This window comes from Sturnira hondurensis, unplaced genomic scaffold (genome assembly GCF_014824575.4).
Source record: "Sturnira hondurensis isolate 20B ecotype Veracruz unplaced genomic scaffold, ASM1482457v3 Scaffold0020237, whole genome shotgun sequence".
NCBI lineage: Eukaryota > Metazoa > Chordata > Mammalia > Chiroptera > Phyllostomidae > Sturnira > Sturnira hondurensis.
In genome coordinates, this window is record NW_028092868.1 from 1143397 (window position 1) to 1167987 (window position 24591).

The window sequence follows — 24591 nt, forward strand, 5'->3', positions numbered from 1 at the left end:
ATCCTTTGGTTCACAGACCCGTGCTCAATCCACTGAGCTACACCAGCCAGGGCTGGTTTATTCTTGTATGTGCCCTGTTCCAGTAATCAAACCCACAACCTTGGCATGTTGGGACAATGGTCCAACCAACTGAGCTACCCAGCCAGAACCACCCATTACTAAAAATAAAAATTTCAAACTATTTTCAATTTTATGAAAAGTCACCAAAAACATAGCAAGTACTAATACTTTTATTATAGCAGAAAGCAGTATTTTATACATTAAGTCAATTTTATAGTAAACACATTTTATGTACAATTTTAAAGAAACCACTGTACAGATAAATTCGATGTAAAAATGGGTTATATTTTAAAAGATCATCAATTTGAAAATATTTTCTCTATAGAATATAGTAAAAATGATAGCATTCCCCAGGCTAGCCCAACTAGCCCATTTCAACCAAGAAGTAGGTGAATTATACATTTATAAATATGCTTTGAATTCTGGGACCCAAGAAACTTTAGGTTCATTTATTGAAATAGCCATAAATATGCTTTCCTTAAAATTAAGTTACATAAAGGGAAATATCCAATAATCTTCCCTTTACTTTTGATTTAGGCCTGATTATGTTTCTTTAGGCTAATCTACATAAAGGTTTTAATGAAGGACAGGTATTAGGTCTTTTTACGTGCTTCACAAGGTACCCATTTGTATCCAAACTGAAATGTTTTGGTGGTTATGAAAGTATGCTCAGTACTGGAGCAAAACCAGAATCTAACAGATTATAATCTACAAGGCACATGAGTTAGTTCTCTGGCACCCAACACCTTCCCCTAAATGCCTGTGGCTTGATAGGAAGGACTGAGGAACAGGAAGAAAAGTGGTAACATTGACAAGTGGATCAAGGAATAAAAACCAAGAGAATTTCCGAGAACAGAGAAATACCAGTCAGGATTCAAAGACAGGAAAGATAGTGGAGTTGGCTATCTGAGCACCTTACTGCAAAGTGATTGAGAAAAAGGCAGTTAGAGATAAAGACTCGACCTAGTGAGAGAAACTGGGTTCCAGGGAGATTTCAGTTAATTAAATAAAAACAAGACCGGCCATGTAGTTTAACTTCCCCCAACATAGTTTATTCCCTGAGATTCCAAGTACAGAATTTCTAGAAATTAAGGCGAAAGACAACGGCACTCTTAAGCTCCTAGACAATGCAGAAAGTTTCCAGAGAAGTATTTGAGAACTCAAGAGACCTATCTGGCCAGAGGCTGTATCAAATTCTTTAGTACCCTCAAAACAACAGCTTAAAATAACCACACGTCTTGTTATGTTTTTTTTTTTAATTTTTTGTTTTTAAAGAAAAGTTTCCTAAGTAGCCAAAACCTCCCAATGGAATAACAGTCTAATAGAAATTCCTACACTGTGGATACAGGAACTAAGCCTTTGAGAAACTTAAATGAGATCATTTCACCTAAATTTTAGCTTGCCTGTTAGATGTTAACATCCGGAAACATTAATGACCAGTAAGTTTTCACCATTAAAAGAATCCTTTATCATGCACCTTTCGCCTGTTCTTCCCTTTGCTCTCAACAGATACTTCCTTCTCACATATGGAAAGTATTTTCAGTTGGTTTTTTTTTTTTTTTTGGACTCTTCAGCAATGCAAATCTCTGCCCCCAAACTCCCTTAATCCTTCCTGGCAAATAATGTTTCTTCCAATTGGAAGTGGTATATGTTATCACCAAGCCCCACTTACCCAGCCTATTAGTACAAAGAAAGTTATGGGGGTATCCTATACATTTGGAATCCCTTAAATATACTTGCTTTCTATTAAAATACTGTTATATATAGAGAGAGATATGCAGATGTATAAAACCTGTGAATTCACTGAAGCACAAATCACCATCTATTCAGAAGCTAAAAATGTATCAAAATGCACACACAGAACAATGGCTAATCCACATAATGTGTCCTATCAAATGCATCACCATCCTCCAAATCTAGAGCACATGCTGGCATAAGCTTTATTACATCCAAGATAAGTTTAAGATCTTGCTTCAAAACATTGCTCAGTATTAATTCTCAGAAGACATGTTATAGGCCCACGTGAGGAAGGCCAATTACAGACAGAGCGCTTCTCCAGAGACTGTGGCATTTCCCATAGGTATGCAGGGGAGAACACTATTAAGAGATACTTTTAAGTATCAAGACAGGTCAACTTAAAAGTATAAGCAGATACAAGCTTAACTTTATCTTATAATCCGTAAGAAAATGCACTAGAATAAAAACTTAATGAATTCATATACCTTTTCAAAAGGAAAACCTGATACAAAGGTAGCAATAAAGTTATGACAATCATCAGATGAAATAACTTGGAAGAAGCTTGTCTCTGGAAGAGATGGGCCTGGACGCTTGGTCAGGTAGGAAACACAATGTGCTTTTAACTTTGTGTGCAAAAAAGGCTCGGGTCCATGGAGCCAAACATAGTTCTGTTTTGCCATATAAATTTCCTACTTCAATTACTGACCAAATGCTTTACTGAAACTCCGTTTCTGGCCTTTGTTTTGGGATCTGTTATTCCTGCCGCCACCTCCTGATCGCTGCCTGCCACCTCCTGATCGTTGTCCTCGGAAGTTTCTACTGCCTTCCCGCTGTCCCCTGAAGTTTCGGTTTCCTTCCCGCTGCCCCCTGTGACCTCGCTGACCCCTGAAGTTTTGGTACCCCTCCCGTGGTCCTTCCAGCTCCGGTTGCTCCGTGGCCACAGAGAGTTGCCAGCGTCGTGAATCATGCCATTTTTCCTGTTGAGAGATGATTTTGTTTTTACCACTTTGATTTTTTTTCATTGAATTTGGTTTAAAAAGGCAGGAGAAAGACATTTTTGCCCTTTCTCAAAGAGAAAAACCAGACTGATAACCTCAGTGCTTAAAAAGTCACTGGTCAAAAGTAGTTACCCTCATGGCCCAAAAGCCAGAGCCACTGAAGTGTGGAAAAATGGGTTTCACTGTAAGAAGTACCCACTTACTGTGTCATCCTCACAGTATCATTTATGCAATTCAATTACTATAGGGCACCCAAAGCTGCCAGCTGGTGAAACATAAATATACCACATACAAACATATTTCTCACAGCAGTGCTGAATTAAAAACACAGACATTAAAACTGTTTATGTAAAACCCTTATAACCTACATATATGGGAGTGGGTGAAAGGCTGGATATGGTTGACTACTCTATAGAAAGAAAAACAGAAAAAATATCTGAGTAAAACATTAGGAGAAAAAAATACTAAACTTTGTAACTGTCTTTTAGTCTAAAGGAACTAGAGCTGCTGTTTCCCTTTCTACTATTCTGTATTTTCAATAATGAAGATTCTACAACCTAGACGTGTTAACTTCCAACTCCAAGAGAAAGAATACCTGTATTTCTGTTACTGCAGCGGCACGGACATCAAAGCAAACGCCCTAGAAATCAAAACAAATACAAGTCAACCCCGCCTTTGACTAGAATTATAAAATGCACGTTAAATGACACTCTAAATGACCAGATAGTATGTTTAAAAAAAAATACATTTCACATTGATATTTTTTTTACCCCTGTCCCGGTGCTTGAGGATAGAACCGGCGGACTGGAAACCATTGGCACCGAAGACATGACGCCGAGGGGGATGGAGCCCTTTCCCTCTCCCTCCGTACATTACGGGGATCCGGACCGCACACCTGATGCCTGACCCCCGCCAAGAAGAGGAAGGTTCACATTGATATTTTAATATCAACCAAATGCTGCTTGTAAATGGTCTCTATTTTTTGTCATTGACAATTTACTCAAATGCTTGTGTATTTCATTTTGTTTTTTGTTCTCTTTCATTAACTTTTCATATTTCTTATTACTAAATAATGGAATCGAAAACTGTGAAAGAAACAAATATTACGTAACCAAGAAAGAAATTTTAAATGTATTAAAAAAATTAAATGTATAGGATTAGAAGTATACTAGACTTTTTTCTTATAAGTGTCCATTCTAGAAATGAACCCATGGAAAGTAATAAATTTGCCATTATTAAGTCAAAAAATACCCCATTAATTTTAGGCAAACTTTATTATTATTTTTTAAAGATTTTATTTATTCATTTTTAGAGAGAGGGGAAAAAGAGGAGAAAAAAGAGAGGGAGAGAAACACCAGTGTGTGGTTGCCTCTCACGCCCCATACTGGGGACCTAGCCCGCAACCCAGGCATGTGCCCTGACTGGGGATTGAACTGGCGACCCTTTGGTTAGCAGGCTGCACTCAATCCACTGAGCTACACCAGCCAGGGCTAATTTTAGGTAAACTTTAGACCAAGGCCATCATGTTGTACCTCCCCAAAGGATAATAACAAAAAGCTAAAGATATAAAACAAAAGAACTCAAAAAATGATTTAGAACTGACTAGAGATCATTCTCGGCTATCACACTGTGCTCATCTTAAAGTAACTATTAGCTGCATTTATGGCTGATGAAACAGAGGATTGGAGAGGGCAACCAACTGGTCTAAAGCCCCAAAGATGATAGAGTAGGTTTTACAATTCTGGACAGTATACCTCCAAAATCTATGATCTTTAACCATTAAAATACACTGCCTTTCATCAAAAAAAGTGACAACTGGTCACACTAAAGGCAAAAAAACCAACACCCCCCCACACACACACAAAAAGGGCTTCATTTTCTAGCTTTTCATAATTCATCCTCCTATGAAAAAGTTTTCTAAAAAATTAAATAGAGGACACTATCTTTGATAATAAGCAGAGATTTCATCTCCAACTAAAGAGGTCCTTCTGTCTTTTGGTCTCTACAAATACTATATTCAAACTACCCCTGCAACTGACACAGGCACCCCCCTCTCTCTACTGGTTATCTTATTTTATGAGGAACACCCCTTCCATCCACCAGTTTACCCAATTATAACCACAGGCAGTAACAGGTACTGATACATTTTGTCATCAGTAGGAATCTTCATTTACCTGCTTACTAAGTAGTCAATGCCAGGACTCACTGGGGTATAGAGATACCTCAACAGTCTTTGCCTTTGAATAGGTTACCATGTTCTTTTTTTTTTTTTTAATCTTTAGAGGGGAAGGGAAGGAGAGAGGGAGAGAAACACCAATGTATGGTCGCCTCTCGTACATCCCCTGCTGGGAACTGGCCTGCAACCCAGGCATATGCCCTGACCGGGAATTGAACCTCGATCCTCTGGTTCACAGGCCCACACTGAATCCACTGAGCCACACCAGCCAGGGTGTTCTTAAGACACGGTTCTTACCATGTTCTTAAGACTCTCAGCCAGCAAGCACAGCCAGTAAAATTCATCAGAATGAAGGTATGCCCTAAGACCTCTGCAGTACAGATAAAGATGCCCACATCTCTGCTGTATGGCCAGGAAAGAGGTCTCATACACAGTGGGTGCAGCAAGCACTTGGGATGAGGGAAAGCACGGCGCACTTGGCATTACTGTGCTGGTCAGGCCATTAACAGAGAACAGGACTCAGAAGAAAGAACACCAGTTTTGGAAGGCAAGATTTTAAAACATGAGTTTGAATTAAAGACTGTGAACTCAATACTGAATGCTTGTTTTAAGTTGCTTAATAAACCCCATCGTAGTGGAGATGTCAGGGAAGCAGCTGCATCTTCAAGTCCAGCACTGGATGCAGATGGTTCAGGCTGGAGACATGGATGGGGTAGTTATCAATGACTAAGTGGAACTGAGTCATGGATGACACTACCCAGAGAAAACAGAAAGTGCAGCATCCCCCTAGACCAGGGAGAAACTACTGTACAGTGTTGTATTACCCGCATAAACCTAAAGAACCACAAAATAGGTCCCAGGCTCCCTTACCTGCTTTCCTTTGAGAAAGACCATCCCCTTCACTTTGGAATCAATCTCCTCACCCAGTTGCTCTTTCAGTTCTTTCCAAGCATAACTAATGTTTGGCATTTCAATTGAGCACTTCAAGATCATGGTCACAAAGCCCTATGGAAGAAAGGGCAACAAAACTGAAGTCTCAAAAACAAACAATTTATAAATACCTGCCCTCGTGTTTCTAAAATATCTCTGGAAAAGTTCTCCCTAAAAGGATATACCACTGCACACATCCACACAAATAAGTACAAAACTGAAGAATTCTGAACGAGACTGGTGGATTGTGCCAAGGTCCATAATCCTGCTATGAATTCTAGTTTCATAAACTGTTTCCATGGGGGGAAACTGGGCAAAGTGTACGGCGATTGCACTACATCATCCCTCACAACAACATGTGAATCTATCATCTCAAAAAATTTTTAAAAAGCACACACCTTCTAAACTTTCTAGGTATTCTGGTTGAATGAATTATATATATTTGTATGTGTGCATATATTTTAAAATTTAAAAAATTGAGACATAATTCACATAACCACAGAATTCACCATTTTAAAGTGTACCATTCAGGGGTTTTCAGTATGTTCACAAAATTTGCAACCATCAATACCACTAAAATCCCAGGACACTCCATCGCCCTGACTACAACCCCTATGCCCATCAGCAGTCACTGCCACTGCCCGCCCCTTTTACTGGTACACTGGTGACCACTCATCCACTCTATGTCTCTATGCATTTGTTTATGCATAGATTGGAGAGAGAAACATTGATTTGTTGTTCTCCTTATTTATGCTTTCATTGGCTGATTCTCCTATGTGCCCTGACCAGGGACTGAACCTACAATCTTGGTGTTTTGGGACGATACTCTAACCAACTGAGCTACCTGGCCAGGGCCAAGCATCAAAATTTGATAGGGACTCTTACCGCCTCTGAGTTGATCAAGGAGCGCTGGTCTACGGACGTGGCACCTGAGATATGAGCCAGCGCCGCCGCCAGGGCTTCCACGGCTCCCTTCTCCTCTATCAGTTTCTCAGCTGACTGCTTGAAGTGACTAATAGCAGTGGGAGGAACAGAGTCCAAAAGCCTACGGTTTGATTGAGAATATATTTGTTAGCAGAAGGGAGAAGTAGACAGATTTCATTTTCAAGACAACAACATCTCAAGATAAATCAGTAACTTTTGAACAAAATCTTCTGTATGTTTAACACATCTTTTCAGTGCAGTTATACAAGCATCACATTTCTGTAGTAACAAATCTATTTCTTTGAGTATATCTAAATAATTCTAACTACCAACCCCCAAAAGTTTTATCCTAAGGCAATAAGATATTAAGATGTTAATCAGTGTTACAGAAAAAAAGTATAAACAATTTTAAAACGTGTATCAATATAAACTAAAGAAACCATGAAAAAGATACAATGAAATGCCATACTATTAAACCTGATGTTAATAAATAATATATTTTATAATAAGCATATGTTACTTTTAGATTCAGAAGATACTACAGGTATTTACATTCTAAAATAAAAGAAAAAAAAAGACTCCCAAACTGTTAAAAATGATACAGGCCTTTATGAGACTATATATTTGCCATCTTTCACATAGCACCACCAGCATCCTTATCTCTTTTCTCCTTCCCAGCCATCTAACCCCAAATTTCCTTATGAGGTGTCTGTCACAGGAAACCCTGTTTGCAGGATGCTTAAAGAAAATCATGCTAAAATAAACTTGAAAAATGCTGAGTTAGAAGTCTTTTCATTTACAGTCTTTCCAATGATAACTTTCCCAAGTTATGAATATGCTAATATCCACCACTTCTTTTTAATATGAACTCCCCCTGTTGATTTTTAAAATAAGTATGTCACACATTTGTAAGCAATTATGGAAAACGCTCTGGTCCCAAGCAAGAGACACCCGGAAAACAAAACCGCTTTCATGCCAATCCCACTCACCCCCAGGAATATACACTGAACAGCCAGGATGCTAAATAAACAGTTAAATATCCTTCACTTCATAGGACAATCCCACACAATAACTTTCCTTGCCCCCAATGACACTGTTAATCTAATCCTATCTAGATATTTACTATAACTAAAATAACTCATTCCTCCCAGGTGAGAGACTGGATTAATGAAGATTTAGAATATAATCTGTTCCAATCTAATTAGTCTCCAGATGGGAAGCACCTATACCATACATAAGATACAGTTCCTTAAACTGCCTAAGACAAACCAAACTTCCTCACCAGAGGACATTTTTCTCATTGCTTTTTAGAGAGAGAAGAAAGGAGAGGAAGAGAGATAGAGAAACATCAAAACGAAAACCACTGACTGAAGTTTGCCCGAGCCTGCGATCGGATCAGGGATTTAGCCCATAACCTACGAATGTGCCCTTGCCCTTCAGTTACGGGACAATGCTCCAACCACTTGAGCCACACCCGCCAGGGCAAACTGAACTATTAAATAGTAATTTCTACTAGTGAATAACAGGATTAGGCAGGGATAAGTAGAAACAAGGATTTCTACTTTGCATAATTTTGTTTCAGCACCATTGGAGAGTTTTAACAACGAGAGGGTTATAAATTGTTAAAAATAATGAATAATGCCCTGGCTAGTAGTATGGCTCAGTGGACTGAGTGCCGACCTGCAGGCCTAAAGGTTGCTGGTGGATTCCAGGTGAGGAATCATGGGTTGCTAGCCATGTCTCCAGTTGGGGGCATGTGAGAGGCAACCAATCGATGTTTCTCCCACTCTTTCTCCCTCCTTTCCCCTCTTTCTAAAAATGAATACTTTTTTTAAATGAATAAAGAAAATTTGTTTTAAAAGGCCCAACCTCATTACCGTGCAAAGACATGCAGTAACAAGAGCAAGTGCTAAAACAGACCGCAACAGTGGCAGGAACATACCTGATGGCATCTTTGCTGGAAGCCTTTATTATCTCTGTTGCAGAAGGAACGCCTATTCGTTTAAATTTAATTCCCTACAAGAAAATGAACCACAGTTTAATGTACAACGTGGCCATTAACTATTTCTACTGAGATTGGTAATTTTTTATATTTTCCAATCATAGTTGTTATACATTTATTTCTAAGATAAACTTTTTATTGAGAACAGTTTTAGATTCACAGAGAGTTCCTATATACCGTGCAGCAAGTGTCCTTACCGTTAGGACTGTGGCACATTTGTCACACTAAGAAACCAGTTGTACTGTACTATATCCAATCCAGGGTACTACATTCCGTCCATGATTGATCATGTCTCCTTAGTCTCCTCTGACCTGCAGCAGTCTGTCTTTCCTTGCTTTTTTATGACCTGGCAATTTTAAGGAGCCCTGACCAGGTACTTTGTAGACCGTCCCTCCATTTGGCTCTCTGATATTTTCACACGCTCAGACTAGGGTCATGGGTCTTGGGGAAGACGGCTCGAGGTGAGAGCCACCACGTTACTTCCTATCGGGGTACATGCTTCTCACTGATGATCCCCTGGCCAGGCAGCATCTGTCCACTTTCTGCAATGTCATGTCTCTCCTGCCCGCCACTCCTAGTCTAGTCTTTGTACGTGGTCACCACATGCAGTCCCTCAAGGAGAAGGAGGGAGACAAACCACCCCGCTCCTGGAGGAGGCAGTACCTACCGTACAAATTTCCTTACAGAAGAATTCCTGTAACTCTCTCATCTATGCATGTATATCTGATGTGTTCATGTTATCATTGTCTGAAAACTGCCTTTCTAACAGTTTAGAAAGGCCAACTGAATATATATTTTTATATGGGAAAAATATTTTTTTCATATAAAACAACTCTTATAATTGTAGATATGAAAACAAAAGCACTGCTTTCAAATGCAAAATTATTTCAAAATGGGCTTTACATTACAGGACAATATATAAAACGTGTCTAAAAACAAGCTTTCGGTCACGGTCACACCCTGGAAATGAAACTAATTTCAAGTAAAAAAAAAACTGAATGAAGAAACCAAAGGCTGACTTAGAGCTCATTTGCTGAATGAGGCTAAGAAAACAGTTTTACCGCTTTTTGCTCCACTTGTGCCAACTGATACTCTTCCTTGTGCTGATAGAAGCAGATGCAAACCCCCGTCCTTCCCGCTCTGCCCGTTCGCCCAGAACGATGAATGTAGGACTCCACATCCTATTGAAGTAAAATAGAAGCGACACGAACAGAAAGAGGCAAAGACCCGAGCAGTCCACACAGAGGCAAGAGAGGTGGTAACATGCCGGGGTGTGAGGGGAAAACTTCTCTAGCATTTCAATTTACATGAAGGTATTGTGACAATTTTTCAAAACCCCTCAATCAGTGGGGCCCCTAGCCTGTGGGCAGATCTGCACAAAGCATCGTCTAAAAACAGAGCTGTCCAACACAACCATCACACGTCATTTCAATATGCAATTTTCTGTAACCGCACCAAAAAGTAAAATAAAACTAAAATAAAGGTTAGGTTAATTTTATTGTTTTATTTAACTCAACGTACCTAGCAGTTTTGTCACTTTGATGTTACCTATTTCAAACAAGTTATCAAATGAGGTATTTTGCATTCTTTTCTCATGTTTTCAAAATCCAGTGTGTATAACAGAAAGTTTAAAATAAAAGACATTCCAACATGTGCTCTGCATTTAGAGCACATACCATTTCAGACGAGCTGCATTTCAAGTGTTCAGCAGCTACACCTGGCTGTGGCTACCGTATTGGACAGATAGGCATGCAGGCTCACTTAAACAACGTCTATGCCACACATGGGACTTCCTTTATAAGAACTGAAGATTTCACAGGTACCAGGCATTTTTCCATCATTGTACACATTTAATCCTACCAGATTTGCCAATTATGGGGAGGTTATGGGATCTTCACACTTGAAGTGATATAGACAGGCTCTTGCAGACCGGATCTCATGTGACAAGCACTGGGCACACCACATGGACTACGTCTGAGGGCCCTCCCCGAGAGGTTCCTGCCCCCCACAAACCCTGGCAGCTTCAACCACGAAGGCTGTTAACTATAGGCCTTTCTCCCTTCTCCGCCTCTAGCTCCTAAGTTTATCCCTCCCACCTCCGCCCCATCTAAGTCATACCCATGTTCAAAGTCCAGTTCAAAACTGCACTACTTCCACGAAGCCTTCCAGGACTCACCCTTTAGCCAGAAATTATTGTTCCAGCCTCTGACCAGTGACCACACTTGCACTCAACTGCCAGTTCTGAGGGGACGGCCTCACAGTCAATTTTAAAACCATCCCTAGCACTCAAGAAACAGCTATTATTAATCACATGAAAGTAAACAATATAACTTCCATTTTGGCTTAGTACCCAAAAGAAACAACAAAACATAAAACACTTACCTTCGGTGGAGAACTTTGTATAACCAGGTCAACCTCAGGGATGTCTAACCCTCGTGCAGCAACATTGGTTGCAACCAAAACCCCAAAATCACCATTTCTAAAACCTTTCAGGGTGATTTCCCTTTGCTTCTGTGGAATGTCTCCATGTAATGACTGGGCATCCTGCCAAAGAAATAAACTAGCTTAAGAATACCAGATCCAGCAATAAGGGTACTTCACCAATGAGACCTGTAGAAGACACTCATATTTTGGTGATACTTCTGAAAATAATACAAAGGGGAAAGAAAACATGTGCCTTTCATGGACAAGCCTCCAAACTAGTTCCAATCCTTGGTTATTAAATCAACTATACTAATGGGACACAGAACACCAGATAAGGGTGATCAAATCTGGCCCTGGCTGGATAGAGTGTTGTCCCAATACGCCAAGGTTGCGGGTTCAACACGTAGTCAGGGCACATACAAGAGTAAACAATAAATGCATAAATAAGTGGAACAACAAATGGGTGTTCCTCTCTCTCAAAACAAAAAAAAACAACAAAAACTAAATAAATAAATCCATAAGTAGATTCTCCCTCCCTAAAGGAAAGGGAGAGGAAGGACCCACCTGCCTTATGGAGACATTCTGAGACAACTCCTGGGCATCTTTCTTGGTCTCACAGAAGACAATGGTGCGCCCGTGAAAACCACTGTACACTCGGATCACGTCCCCAATAACTGCTGCTCTCTGAGTCCAGTGGCACTTGACGGCCAGATGCTTAAAGAAGAGGCAAGAAGAAGATCAATTTCACGAAGCTCAGCTGGAACCTGACATTACTTGCTCACCACTAATGGTACTGGAAGCAGTTGTTTAACTTGGCCTAGAGCAGACTCACTGTTTAGAGAAAAAACTAAACCATGAAAGCAGAGAGCCTTTTCCTTTTCTCCAAAGAGCATGTGACTTCTTTATTTTCTGACCTAATCATGAAAATGTAGGAAAAGAAATATCATTCAGAGTCCTACAGGAAAGCAAATAGCTGACAAGAGAAAAGTTTCTGTATGTTTTGTCCTTCCATCCTTTGAAAACGCAATCCGGCCCTGGCTGGGCGGCTGAGTTGGTTGGAGCATTGTCCTATGCACCAAAAAGGCTGCGGGTTCAATGCCTGCCCGGGTGCACACAGGAGGCAACTGATCGATGTTTCCCTCTTGCACTGATGCTTTCTTGCACTCTCTCTCAAATCAGTAAGCAAATCCTCAGGTGAGGATTTGTTTACAAATGCAATCAGTAGTCGGTTACTGTACATGTCTATTCCGTGGGTGCAATGAATTTGTGTAGGTACCAAACTCTAAGACGAAAAACAGCTTCAACACAAAGCACCAGATTTTTCCACCGCTCTCTAGTGTTTAATGTCTGGGGGTAATCTCTGTTTAGATAATGCAGACAGATTTAGGTCTCAAAGGATTCTGAAATCAGGGTAAAAGATGGTAAAATTTAGAAAACACAGATATCATATAGAAATCAAACAAATATATCTTTACTTGGCTTTTCACATGGATCTAGTATTTACACAGAAATTTGCTAGTCTTAGAACTATCAAGAAAAAAAAGATACACAATTTATTACTAATTCCAGCAACCAAATAAATCATTTACCTCCACAGTTATTGCGGCTTTCTGAGTCTTTTTACCAATCAGGTCCACCTGTTCATATGTAGATTTCATATATTTCTTAGCAACATTAAATACCCAATGAGGGCAAGTTGCAGAAAAGAGCAGTGTTTGGGGATTGTCTTCTGAATCTTTTGGGGGAAAAAAAGTTAGTATGAATAACCCAAACAAACCTACAGATTATTCCACTTCACCCGATTCTTCCTGGGTCCATTAATACTCTACAGCAACCACTAGGCCAAGCCAGGCATTGAAGACACAAAAATGAAAAACAGGTTCCCTACAGGCAAAGAAATACTGCCTAAGTAATTTATGTAAAGGACCCTTAAAATAGCAAAAGCACTCTGAACTTACTTTGTTTTCTGACCAGTGGCCTTTACGAACCAACTGGAAAATCCCACCAACTGGAAAACACCAATTCATTGCATTCTCATATATTTCCAATGGCAGTATAAGCTGGTAGAACCCTTTTAGAGAGCAACTTGACAATGTATATATTGAGGAGCATGAATTATTCCTATATTTCAACTCAGGAATTTCACTTCTGGAAATCTATCCTAAAGAACTAATGCTAAATTAACTGTGGTATGAAAGAAAGCTATCTGCACAAAAATGCCTCTGCCTGTAAGCAGAATTATTTATATTACCTAAAAATTAAAATAGATGGGTGGAATTAAATCCTGGCACAACTACTTCATGGACTATTACGCCAAGTTTTAATATGTTCAGTAAGGCTATGTTAATGCACACACACACACACTTACACACAGTAGCACAAAGTCAGGAAGAAATATATGAAAGTCGAGTACACCAAACTGGTAGATACGAAATCTGCCTCTTTACTCTCACATTTCCCACATTTGTGACAAATCATGATTTATTTTTAATTCAAGTTTTCCTGAGTAAAATAAGTCACTTCCCAATTTCTGAAAGCTTCATTTAACTTTTAAAATAGCTACTTAATCATCAACCCTTCTGATCCCTTTTATCAATTCCTTGAACTTGGGAGTTTACCTTTCTTATACGCCACACTTAAAATCTCTTCCACTTGATCAGCAAACCCCATATCCAACATCTGGTCAACTTCATCCAAGACAACATGCTTGAGTTTGGTGAGATCTAGCTTGCCATTCTGCAAGTGGTCTTTGATACGACCTGGTGTCCCCACCAGGATGTCAATCCCATTCCGCATACGGTCAACTATAAAGAACACAATGACAAGATATGCCAGGTTGTTAAGTTCTTTATAGGCGGGGGTACCAATTAATAATTTTTATTCTAAATATTTACTAACCACAAGATGATATACTATGCACTGAAGAGAAAGATACCAAGATACTCCATAATCTATTAGAAAAAACATCTAAGTGACAGTCCAGTGTATTATGTGACATATGTACCAGTGGATATGGTATTAGCAAGAATGAAATGACTTCCTTAGCTTGTAGAAATATCAAGGTCTCACAAAGTGAGAGTAAGAAGCTTTTTTGTTAAGATTTTATTTATTTAATTTTAGAGAGAGGGTAATGGAGGTAATGAGAGAGGGAGAGAAACATCAATGTGTGATATATTGATTAGTTGCTTCTTGCACGTCCCCCATTGGGGACTGGGCCCACAACCCAGGCATGTTCCCTGACTGGGAATCGAACCGGTGACCTCTCAGTTCACAGGCGGGTGCTCAATCCACGGAGCCACACCAGTCAGGTTAAGAATCTTAAAGCAAAAGAAACTTTTTATGAGGTTGAAATTTAGGGAGGATGAGACAAGCTAGAAGGGCAAGTATTTTAAGAAGATATAGAGCCCTGGCTGGTGTAGCTCAGTGGATTGAGTGCAAGCCTGCGAACCACACGATCGTGGTTCGATTCCCAACCAGGGCACATGCCTGGGTTGCAGGCTAGTTCCCAGCAGGGTACACACAAGAGGCAACCATACATTGCTATTTCTCTCCCTCTCTTTCCTTCCCCTCTAAAGATAAATAAATTATTTTTTAAAAAAGAGAAGATATAGAGACATTTGGGGGGAAAAGGGTTCAATATAACTGGGATGAGATGGCAACAATGCAGCTTTTTATGCAGCTGCTGCTGCAGCACAGGGATGCAGGGCACTCTGCACACACTGCCCAATTCAGGCCTTGCTGCAGCACGGCAGGGTGAGCTTAGCAATGCTATTTTAGACATGAACAAACCAAAGAACAGAAAAATCAAGCAACTTGACCTTGAAATCCCACAACTACTCTGTGAGCGGCGTAGATTCAAACTCAGGTCTTTCTGATGCCAAAGCCTACGTTCATTCCACCAAAGCTGAAAAGAACTAAGAATTGTGTGCCAATGCTAAGACTTTTTTCTTATTCCTTGAATCACTTCCTGAATTATATATCTGCTCTGCATATAAAGCTTTAAGGTGTTGAACTGGGAAGTAATTCAATACCACAGCTAAGGTTGCAACATGTGGCCCTTGGGCTGAGAGGAAGGAAGGAAGGAAGGAAGGAAGGAAGGAAGGAAGGGGCAGAGACCCAAGGTCCTGGACAAATTAAAAAGAGTAACCTTGAATTCTGACTTTCTAGTTTCAAGGGCCTTTGAGTCCAGTGAGATACCTTTGCAACCTTTAGGTAAACATAGATACCACAAAACTCCTACGAATAAACGGTCTGACACAGCATCATGCAGTACCATGTTACTGACCATCTTTAAAAAAAAAATTACAAAGAAAACCACCAGAATGACTAGACCAGGAAAAGCCGGATGTCAAGGTTAGAGCCAGCCAGGGCATCCAACGACAAATGGAACCTTCCTTCCCTCACTTTTAGACTTACTTACTTTGACCTCCGTAGGGAGTTCCGCCATAAAAACAAGCCACTGCCAACTTTTTTGTGATGTCACTGAAGTCTTTGCTTACTTGATTTGCCAATTCCCTTGTGGGTGCAAGAACCAGCACCTGAAAACAAACAAACAACAAAAAAACTAAAACTAAACTGAATTCATAGCACTATGCAGTATTTGTTTCTTAACACATTTGGAATTCACCAGAAGGTCCCCCTCATCCTAACAAGTAGCTTCAAAACACCTCGTATGTGCTTTGTGATATGCTGTGGAAGTAGAAGGATCATAAAATGCAGTCCCCGACAAACCTACACAGAAGAAAAGATTACCACTCAGAAGAAAAGCAGGTAACCAAAGCACGGTGCTCCAGGAGGGCTGCACGGAGTGCGCTGAAGGAACCGGGCAGTTTCATGGCACTGCTAGCGCTTAAGGGAGCGCTTAAAGAGCAGCACGCCAGGGAAGGAACAGCTTGAGCAAGGGGTAATACTGCCGATAACATTAGCTAATACTTGTGCTTTTACAGTGTTCTCAGGTTCTACTAAATGCTTAATATGCATTATTTTTATTTAATTCTCACAAGTTATTAATCTATAATACTTACAATTGTATCATATAATTGCACTATGACACCTCTAATAAATAACACACAAAAGATTTCTAAAACCAAAGGCTAAGAAGAGGCCAAGTCCGGATTCAGAGACAGGCCCCAAACCTGTGGTCTGAACCTCTACGCCACAGAGCAACTGAAGTAGAATGGGAGTCAGACAAGGAAGACAGGGCCAGCACGATGAGGCGATTCGAACCCTGGAAGAACCTGAGTTCGACCAACAGGGCACACTACACAAAACCACTACAGATCCTCCGGTAGAGTAACAACGTGACACCAATACGATTTAAGGGGAACAACCTAATACGTTCACCCAGCAAGCATTGACTGATTATCCAGTAGGTGCCAGAATGGTTCATTTACTGCTGTAGTTGCTAATAGCAGTGCACAAATAAACTAATGAGGCGGGGCACAGGCACACAAAGCGGTAAACAGGTGAGGTGGAGCCAGGGATTTAGGTACAAGAACCCCCAGCCAACGTGGTAACATGCACTTCAGTGAGGGAAGGAGGCTTGGCCTCTCCTTCTATTCACACATCTCTACTAAAAGCAAAAATGGCAAAAAAGCAAAAAAGACACTTGATCAAACATGTGAGCCCTAGGGACACTTAATAGTTTAAAAGGAACTTGATGAGCATTGATAAATAATACAGGGGACCACAATCAGGGAATGGATTACAATGTTTAAATATATAGGATTAGCAGCCAACACTTTCAATACTCAAAAAGGCTTTAAGGAGAACCCAATCAAGAACACTAGGGTTTGTAAATACCCAAGAGATGTTTTTTCTTGTGTAGATTTGGAGCCCCTGAGGTCTGCATTAAAGCGAAGAGTTACCTGAGGAGCACGGCCCCTCTTCCGGTCTTGCAATTCTCTCAGAAGCTTCTCAATCAAAGGGATGGCAAAGGAGAATGTCTTCCCAGTTCCTGTCCGCGCTTGTGCAATTAAATCTTTTCCACTATACACATGGTGAAATGTCTTTGCTTGTATAGGAAACAGGAAGGTCACCCCACGGGCTGTAAACAAATTAACCGTATTATCAGCCATAATGGAGGGGATATTCTACCCTCTGATCAACATTACAAAGTCAGGTTCAAATATCTTCTGGTAGTGAAGAATCAACTTGACTAAAAAATATCAACAAATTTTAAAGCACAAACTGAAGTATTTACTATCTTAAGAGATTAAGTCCCTTGTCATGAAATCTCACTCACAGGTCAGTATAAGCCTGAATACCAGGTACTTTTAGGCAAAGTCCAAACTGTGCCACATCTGTTTCAGAAAACACCGAGCTGAGCACCTATGACCACCTAGCTCATTCACAGGTACACTAAGATGAATTCTAAGCCAGGCTGGTATGATTAACCTAGAGATACCTTAAGAGGTAGAAGAGCCCTGGCCAGGTAGCTAGTTGGTTAGAGTGTTGTCTTGATACACCAGGGCTGTGGGTTTGATCCCATTAGGGCACATACAAGAATCAACTAATGGCCCCTGGCTGGTGTAGCTCAGTGGATTTAGCATGGGCCTGAGAACCAAAGGGTCACTGGTTTGATTCCCAGTCAGGGCACATGCCTAGGTTGTGGCCAGGTCCCCAGTAGGGGGTGCACAAGAGGCAACCACACATTGATGTTTCTCTCCCTCTCCTTCCCTTCCCCTCTCTAAAATAAATAGAATCTTAAAAGAGGGGAGGGGTTATAAAAGGACTAAATTGTAATGAAAAATAAAGTTTTTAAAAATCTTAAAAAACAAACATGTATCCTAGTTCATCTCAAAAACAGCAGAGCTCTGGCTGGTATGGCTCAGTGGATTGAATGCTGGCCTGCGAACCAAAGGGTCTCCAGTTCAATTAATTCCCAGTCAGGGCACGTGCCTGGGTTGCAGGTCAGGTGCCCAGTAGGGGGCTCATGAGAGGCAAGTGCACATTGATGTTTCCTTCCCTCTGTCTCCCTCCCTTCCCCTCTCTAAAAGTAAATAAATAAAATCTAAAAAAAAAAAACAAAAACCAAAAAAACCCCAGCAGAGTGCTTCTAAATAACATGTCTAAATTTACACAATATTTCTAAGAATATTACCTTTGAGAAGTTTAATGGTCTCTTCAGATATGGGGAAATTAGAGAAAGCACCTTCTTTTTGTTCCACAGGTATTTCCTGTCAAGTAAAGGGCCACAGGAAGAAATCAGTAAGTTTACCCCTATTGATTAATACATAGAAGACTTCTGAAAAAGTAAAGTAAAGAACATATTCTAAAATACCTCTTGTCAATCAACCAAAAGACATAAAATTCTTGGTAGGTAAATCAAGCTCTAAAAAAGGAAATAATCTATAAAACCCTAAAAGAAAAAACTGTAGCAAATATACACTACACATACACAATATATGGTTAGTGAAGGCGGACGCAGTCTCAACTAAGACTATCCCACTGCCATTCCAAACGGATGCACTGCTGCAAGGTCATTAGCCCTTTTCCATAGCGACATTGCTCATGCACATCCACGGGAAACACGGAGCAAACAGTGACATCACTTGTTAGTAAAAAATCTGAATGCCCAACAAAGAAATAATCATGTGAATCTCTAGACATGTATGTAATGTATAATGTAACCATTAAGATTTAATATTTTTATTTAACAATAATAAATAAAATAATTAAAATAAATTAAATATTTTCTAGAAATGGGGGAGCCCTGGCTGGGTAGTTCAACAGGTTGGAGTGTCATCCCATGCACCAAAGGCTGTAGGTTCGATCCCTGGCAGGGCACCTATGGGAGCAACCAACTGCTGTTTCTCTCTCACATTAGTATTTCTCTCTCTCCCCCTCCTTCCTCTCTCTAAAATTAATAAACAAACATGGCCTCAGGTGAGAATTTACAGAAAAAAATTAGTGTGGGAAATGCTTATATAAAAATGGAAAAGTCAGGATACAAGATTGTATACAGTACAATCCTAACCTGACAAAGAAAGTTCCACATACAAAAAGTACAGCAAGGAAGTACCGAAATTTAGTAGGTTATGCCTGCACCTGAAAATGTTTAATATTCACCAAGTTACTAAGTGCATAAATTTTAGGGAGCCTTCTTTAATTTTAATTTTTGGGGGGGACTTTTTAAAAATAAATTTCTAAATTTCCTAAATTCTCTGAATCACAAAATATTATTTTATAATCAAAAAATTCTTAAATGTTGATCAAGATCTACATCAAACAGAAAATTGTTTATTAGAATCAGGGTTTTTCTTTGCTGTGTTTTTGAAAACTGCCAGAATTAGCTTCCAAGTGGGCACATTTATTTAATCATCCCGTTCAAGTCAAGTTAGTAAATGGCCTAAACAAAGAGACTTAGTGGTCCTACTTAACTGTGATTACCCCTCAGAGGGAAGCTAGGGCCTATTTGCATGACTAAATCCTTCCTGTTGATTTCTGACTTGCAATTCCCAGCTTTTTCCTCCCTTTTATCCCCTTTCCACCCGCAGCACCCCTTTGAGCATCACACCCACCTTAGTTCATGTCCAGGGGCTGTGCGTATCAGTTCTTTGGCTTCTGTTTCCTATACTATTCCTAACTTCCCCATGTCTATTCTGTGCCAACCAATTATGCTTCTTATTCTCTATACCTCCCCCCATTCTTCTCCTCTCCCTCAAAACTGAAAACCCTTCTAGTGATCTTGACTATGATCAGAAGTACATTCTACATAGATAAACCTTACCTGTTCCAACTCACTGTTACTTTCTTCACTGGCAGCTTCATTGGAGTTAGAGTCAGGTCCAGAAAAAGAGAATCCATTCTTTAGTTTGGAGCTTTTCTCCCCAATTTCTCCATTCATTTCTTTTTCTTTCTTCATCTTTTTGGGTTTAGGAGCACCTAATTCTTCTTCAGAAGGCTCCTCATTTTTCTTAACTTTTTTGGTTTTAGAAGAAATATCTTTCTTTTCCACGGGCTCTTTGGGTTTTTTTACACTTTTGATTTTAGGAGAAATCACTTCATCTTGAGATGGCTCCTCTTTAATTTTTTCCTTTTTGGATTTGGGAGAATTCATGTCAACCTCAGAAGGCCCTGCTTTCTTTTTAACCTTTTTAACCTTTGGGGAAATAGCTTCTTCCATTTCTTCTGCTGCCTTTTCAGTCTTGTTAGATTTTGGCTTCTCTTTTTTACCTTTCTAAAAAAAATCAATAAAGGAAACATAAACAATGAACAAAGCATCTGATAAATTTGTATAACACATCAATTCTAGATTACTTCCAAATCACACAATTATGAAGAACACAATTTCGGGGCATTTTTCAACATTTGTACTTTCACCCAGCAATAAGGCAAACATCAAACAACATGCTTCTTAGTACTATTTCTTAGCTATATGGAGATAATATCAATAGGTCAATAATTCCATTAGCTTAGAAGAGAATGCCTCTTAGTAACCACTCAATTCATGTTGGTCAAATAAGTAAAAATTAAATTTTCACAAAGGATTTGAGGTGACTCATGGGATGATGCTCCCACAGGCTCTAAACTAAATACACTATAGCAAGTGATCAAGTACAGTTTAATTCTGGTAAGAGAAACAAGGCCATGTACGTCCACAGATGGAAGATGTTAGGCAGACTTTTCTTCCCTAGAATTCCTAGGGAAAACAAGGATTCACAGTATCTGTCTTGACCATCTCACAAGTGCAAATGAATTTAGAGACATTTCCCGTACCAAAAAGCTGTAAAAACCTCACAATCTATCAATGCACATATAAAAAAGATGAATCTGCCCTGGTTGGTGTGGCCCAGTGGATTGAGCACTGGCCTGAGAACCAAAAGGCCTCCACTTCAATTCCCAGTCAGGCACATGCTTGGGTTGCTGGCCAAGTCGCCAGCTGGGGGTGTGCAAGAGGCAACTGATCAATGTATCTCTCCCACATCAATGTTTCTCTCCTTCTCTTTCTCCCTCCCTTCCCCATCTTTGAAAATAAATAAATAAAATCTTTTAAAAAGATGAATCTAATTTAAAGAAGGGGAAAAGGGGAAGCACAAGTTACAAGGCCATGGAATAAGTGAAACCTCAAAAACCAAAGCAGACTATGATTCCTACCAGAAATGTCTTGACTTCCAACTTTTCATATTACTGAAAGCTTAATTACTTAATATTACTGAAAACAATTAGGTGGTGTACCTGTTAAAACCTCCTGACAGAGCCCCAACACAATGCCAGAGGTACAAAGACTATTACATTGAGCTGTATCTGCCTTCCTAAAACCTCAAGCCTGGCCTCTGCTCTTAACTCATGAATGGGGGTAATCTCTCTCACGTGACCGACTTTCAGACACCTGAAAAGTATACCTGGTCTCCCTTCCCCCCAGCAGGACTTCAGCTCTCATCACGTGGTTCCACCAAACAAAAGTGGATTTCCCATCCCGGTGGTCTCCTTTGTAATATAATGGAATTTAGTCATGCCCCTCCTAATTTGAGCACCTCACAACTGGACAAGTTCACTGATACAGAGCAGGTAAAGCCAGTGAAATGTTGTCCCACCCGTGAAGCAAGTCTGTGGTTCCCCCACTTCCCACAAGGCCAAAATACTGCAGTTGTAAAACTTCCCATCAAAAAAGACCCAGAAACAGCAAGACAAGTCATATACAACACAAGTTCGGAGGCAATTTTTGTTCCCACCGACCTTATCTCAGAACGGACTCAGTCAAACAGTGAAATCACTATTTAAAGCAACAGCAAGGGGGCAGACAGCTGTCAAGGTGAAGAGACTACTGCACTCTGCTGGGCTATCCCCAAAACATGGTGTCCAGTTAGCACCACAACAGAGCTTTACATTTCGATGGGTAATCTGGTCAATAAACATTAAGAAGAACTGAATTACTTAATTTTCTAAGTGCTGCTTACCGGAAAACGATACCTCTCTTAATGGGATCAAAATGTCACTGCTTACACCGCGCACGTGTGTAGTCTAGTCTAAAGCGTCAGTCCCTACCTACCTGGACTTAAAAGTCTCCGCGCACGCGACCCGCCGGGAGTTAGGTCTGAGCTTGAGCCAGAACGTGGGGCCTAACCGTGAACATCCAACTCTGTGCACCTGCTGCGGGACACCCAGACTCCGGGACCACGTGGGACACCTGGTGCTCCCTTCCGTTCCGCTCTCTCCCAGCCCTACCTTGGGGGCTCCCGGAGCGCGGGGGGACGCTCACCGTCCGCGGAGGACACTACCCCAGACGCCCTTTTGGCCGAGACCCACGCGGGTCTCCGGAAAAGCCGGGCCCGCACCGCGCTCCACGAAATCCCACGCCGGGCCCTGCGCCTCTCAGCGCCCCGGCTTCCCCGTCTTGCCTCGCCCCAAGTCCCTCCGCCTTCGGGGGTACCTTCTCATTTTGTTTTCGCGGTGTCTCCATTTTTCCTATGGCTGCGACTGATTCTAAATCCGTGTCACTAAGGAGTTTCCCTGGCATCATTCAGCACAAGATGTGTAGGCCTGCCGATCTCGACCACCGCGTGGAGAGAAAGAGAGCCCTAACCCTTTGGTCCACCCAGCCTTCGTCACTTCCCGTAGCACAGCAGTTCCCCCGGAAAAAGAAAGCGCTAGGGAGGCGGAGCCACACGTGGTAGTTCGTAACCACCAGGGATTCACGGTACCTGGGTTTCGTGAATGGACTCCTCGGCCCTTGAACTAGCGCGTATGTGCAGTAGGCTAAAATTGGAAGGAAACACAAAGGTTGGCTTTGTATTCAAACACTGGCCAGATTCTTCCTCCGCCTGGCCTGATAAATACAGACTTGTAGTTGCCATTTAGTGGCGCCTTTTCGATGCTTTAGATCAGCAGTCCCCAACCTTTTTGGCACCAGGAACTGGTTCGCTCGCTAGCCCACCGCTCACTTCCTGCTGTGTGGCTCGGTTCCTAACAGGCCACGAACTGGTACCTGTTCACAGCTGCAGGGTTGGGGACCCCTGCTTTAGGTTATCATGAACAGGTTCGCGATACGTGTATTCTTGATAATTTTGTCCACTCTGAAAGGAAGCACCCAGACTCACAAGCTTGGTGTAGAACTAGAATTCAGGAGGGTCTGGTCATTTATTCATGCACTCAACGAATTTCCTAAACTTCCTCTGAAGTAGTAATCCAAAGAATTGGGAGCCAATTCATAAAATCATTTTCAAAGATGGGATAAGGTCCTGGCAAGGTAGCTCATTTGGTAAGAGCATCTTTCCAATACACCGAAGTTGTGGGTTCAATCCTGATTTAGAGCGCACAAAAGAATTAACTAACGAATGCATACGTGAGTGTAACAGCAAATTGATGTTTTCCTTTCTCTATATAAAGTCAATAAATTCGTTTTTAAAAAATGGGTTGAAATCATGGCTGGCTTTGAAAACTTGCCTTTGAAAACCTACACTATTTGCTGTGATTTGTATACATTACCTGTATTTCTCCGACATGAAATAGGTATAACAAAACCTACCTCACCCTTTGAGAAAATTAAGATAATGGATGAAAAGGGGTCAGCAGTGCCTGGCACAAAGAGCACAATAAGTGAAAGCTATTATAACTCATAGCAGTGTTAAGATGTATAGAAAATTCAAAATGCAATAATTTTATGACAAAAGAAAATGCTGCAAGTTTTCTGTATTTCACAAGACTAATTTAATGACACATTTTTAACATGACAGTTTAGTCGTGGCTGGTGCGGCTCAGTGAACCAAGTGCCAGGCTGCAAACTACGAGGTCGCTAGTTCAATCCCCAGTCAGGGCACATGCCTGGGTTGTGGGGCCCCGCCCCTGGTTGGGGGGTGGGTATAAGAGTGTGAGAGGCAACTGATCAATGTATCTCTCATACATCAATGTTGCTCTCCCTCTTTTTTAAATTTTTAAATTACTTTTTTAAATTTTATATTTTCCAGTCTCTCCCTCTTTCATCCTTTCTTCACTTCTAAATAAATAAAATCTTTAAAATGACAAGAGAAAANTAAAATCTTAAAAAAAAAAAAGATGTATAGAAAATTCAAAATGCAATAATTTTATGACAAAAGAAAATGCTGCAAGTTTTCTGTATTTCACAAGACTAATTTAATGACACATTTTTAAAATGACAGTTTAGTCGTGGCTGGTGCGGCTCAGTGAACCAAGTGCCAGGCTGCAAACTAGGAGGTCGCTAGTTCAATCCCCAGTCAGGGCACATGCCTGGGTTGTGGGGCCCGGTCCCTGGTTGGGGGGTGGGTATAAGAGTGTGAGAGGCAACTGATCAATGTATCTCTCATACATCAATGTTGCTCTCCCTCTTTTTTAAATTTTTAAATTACTTTTTTAAATTTAATCTTTATATTTTCCAGTCT

General features: G+C 40.7%; 1 protein-coding gene and 1 non-coding gene across 2 annotated transcripts; both read right to left on the bottom strand.

The window, feature by feature from the left end:
• Positions 1-216: 216 nt before the first annotated feature.
• Positions 217-22796, bottom strand: DDX21 (DExD-box helicase 21). Its single transcript, XM_037029141.1, has 15 exons — positions 22626-22796; positions 19983-20432; positions 18354-18429; positions 17119-17297; positions 15672-15789; positions 13870-14055; positions 12841-12986; positions 11816-11965; positions 11210-11371; positions 9889-10008; positions 8768-8841; positions 6787-6946; positions 5842-5976; positions 3391-3435; positions 217-2774 (listed from the first exon to the last, which is right to left on the bottom strand). The coding sequence occupies exons 1-15, from the start codon at positions 22713-22715 to the stop codon at positions 2496-2498; spliced, it is 2370 nt and encodes a 789-aa protein (XP_036885036.1). The 5' UTR covers positions 22716-22796; the 3' UTR covers positions 217-2495.
• Positions 3566-3721, bottom strand: LOC118975460 (small nucleolar RNA SNORA57). Its single transcript, XR_005064062.1, has one exon. It is a non-coding gene; the product is annotated as a small nucleolar RNA SNORA57 (small nucleolar RNA).
• Positions 22797-24591: the final 1795 nt, after the last annotated feature.

Coding starts and splice junctions, on each gene's coding strand:
- DDX21 (XM_037029141.1), bottom strand. CDS start 22,715: ATGATGCCAGGGAAACTCCTTAGTGACACGGATTTAGAATCAGTCGCA. Junction 15,790..17,118: donor AGAGGGGCCGTGCTCCTCAG/GTAACTCTTCGC, acceptor GTTTGTTTTCAG/GTGCTGGTTCTTGCACCCAC. Junction 3,436..5,841: donor TCTTTCTCAAAGGAAAGCAG/GTAAGGGAGCCT, acceptor TTTGATTTCTAG/GGCGTTTGCTTTGATGTCCG.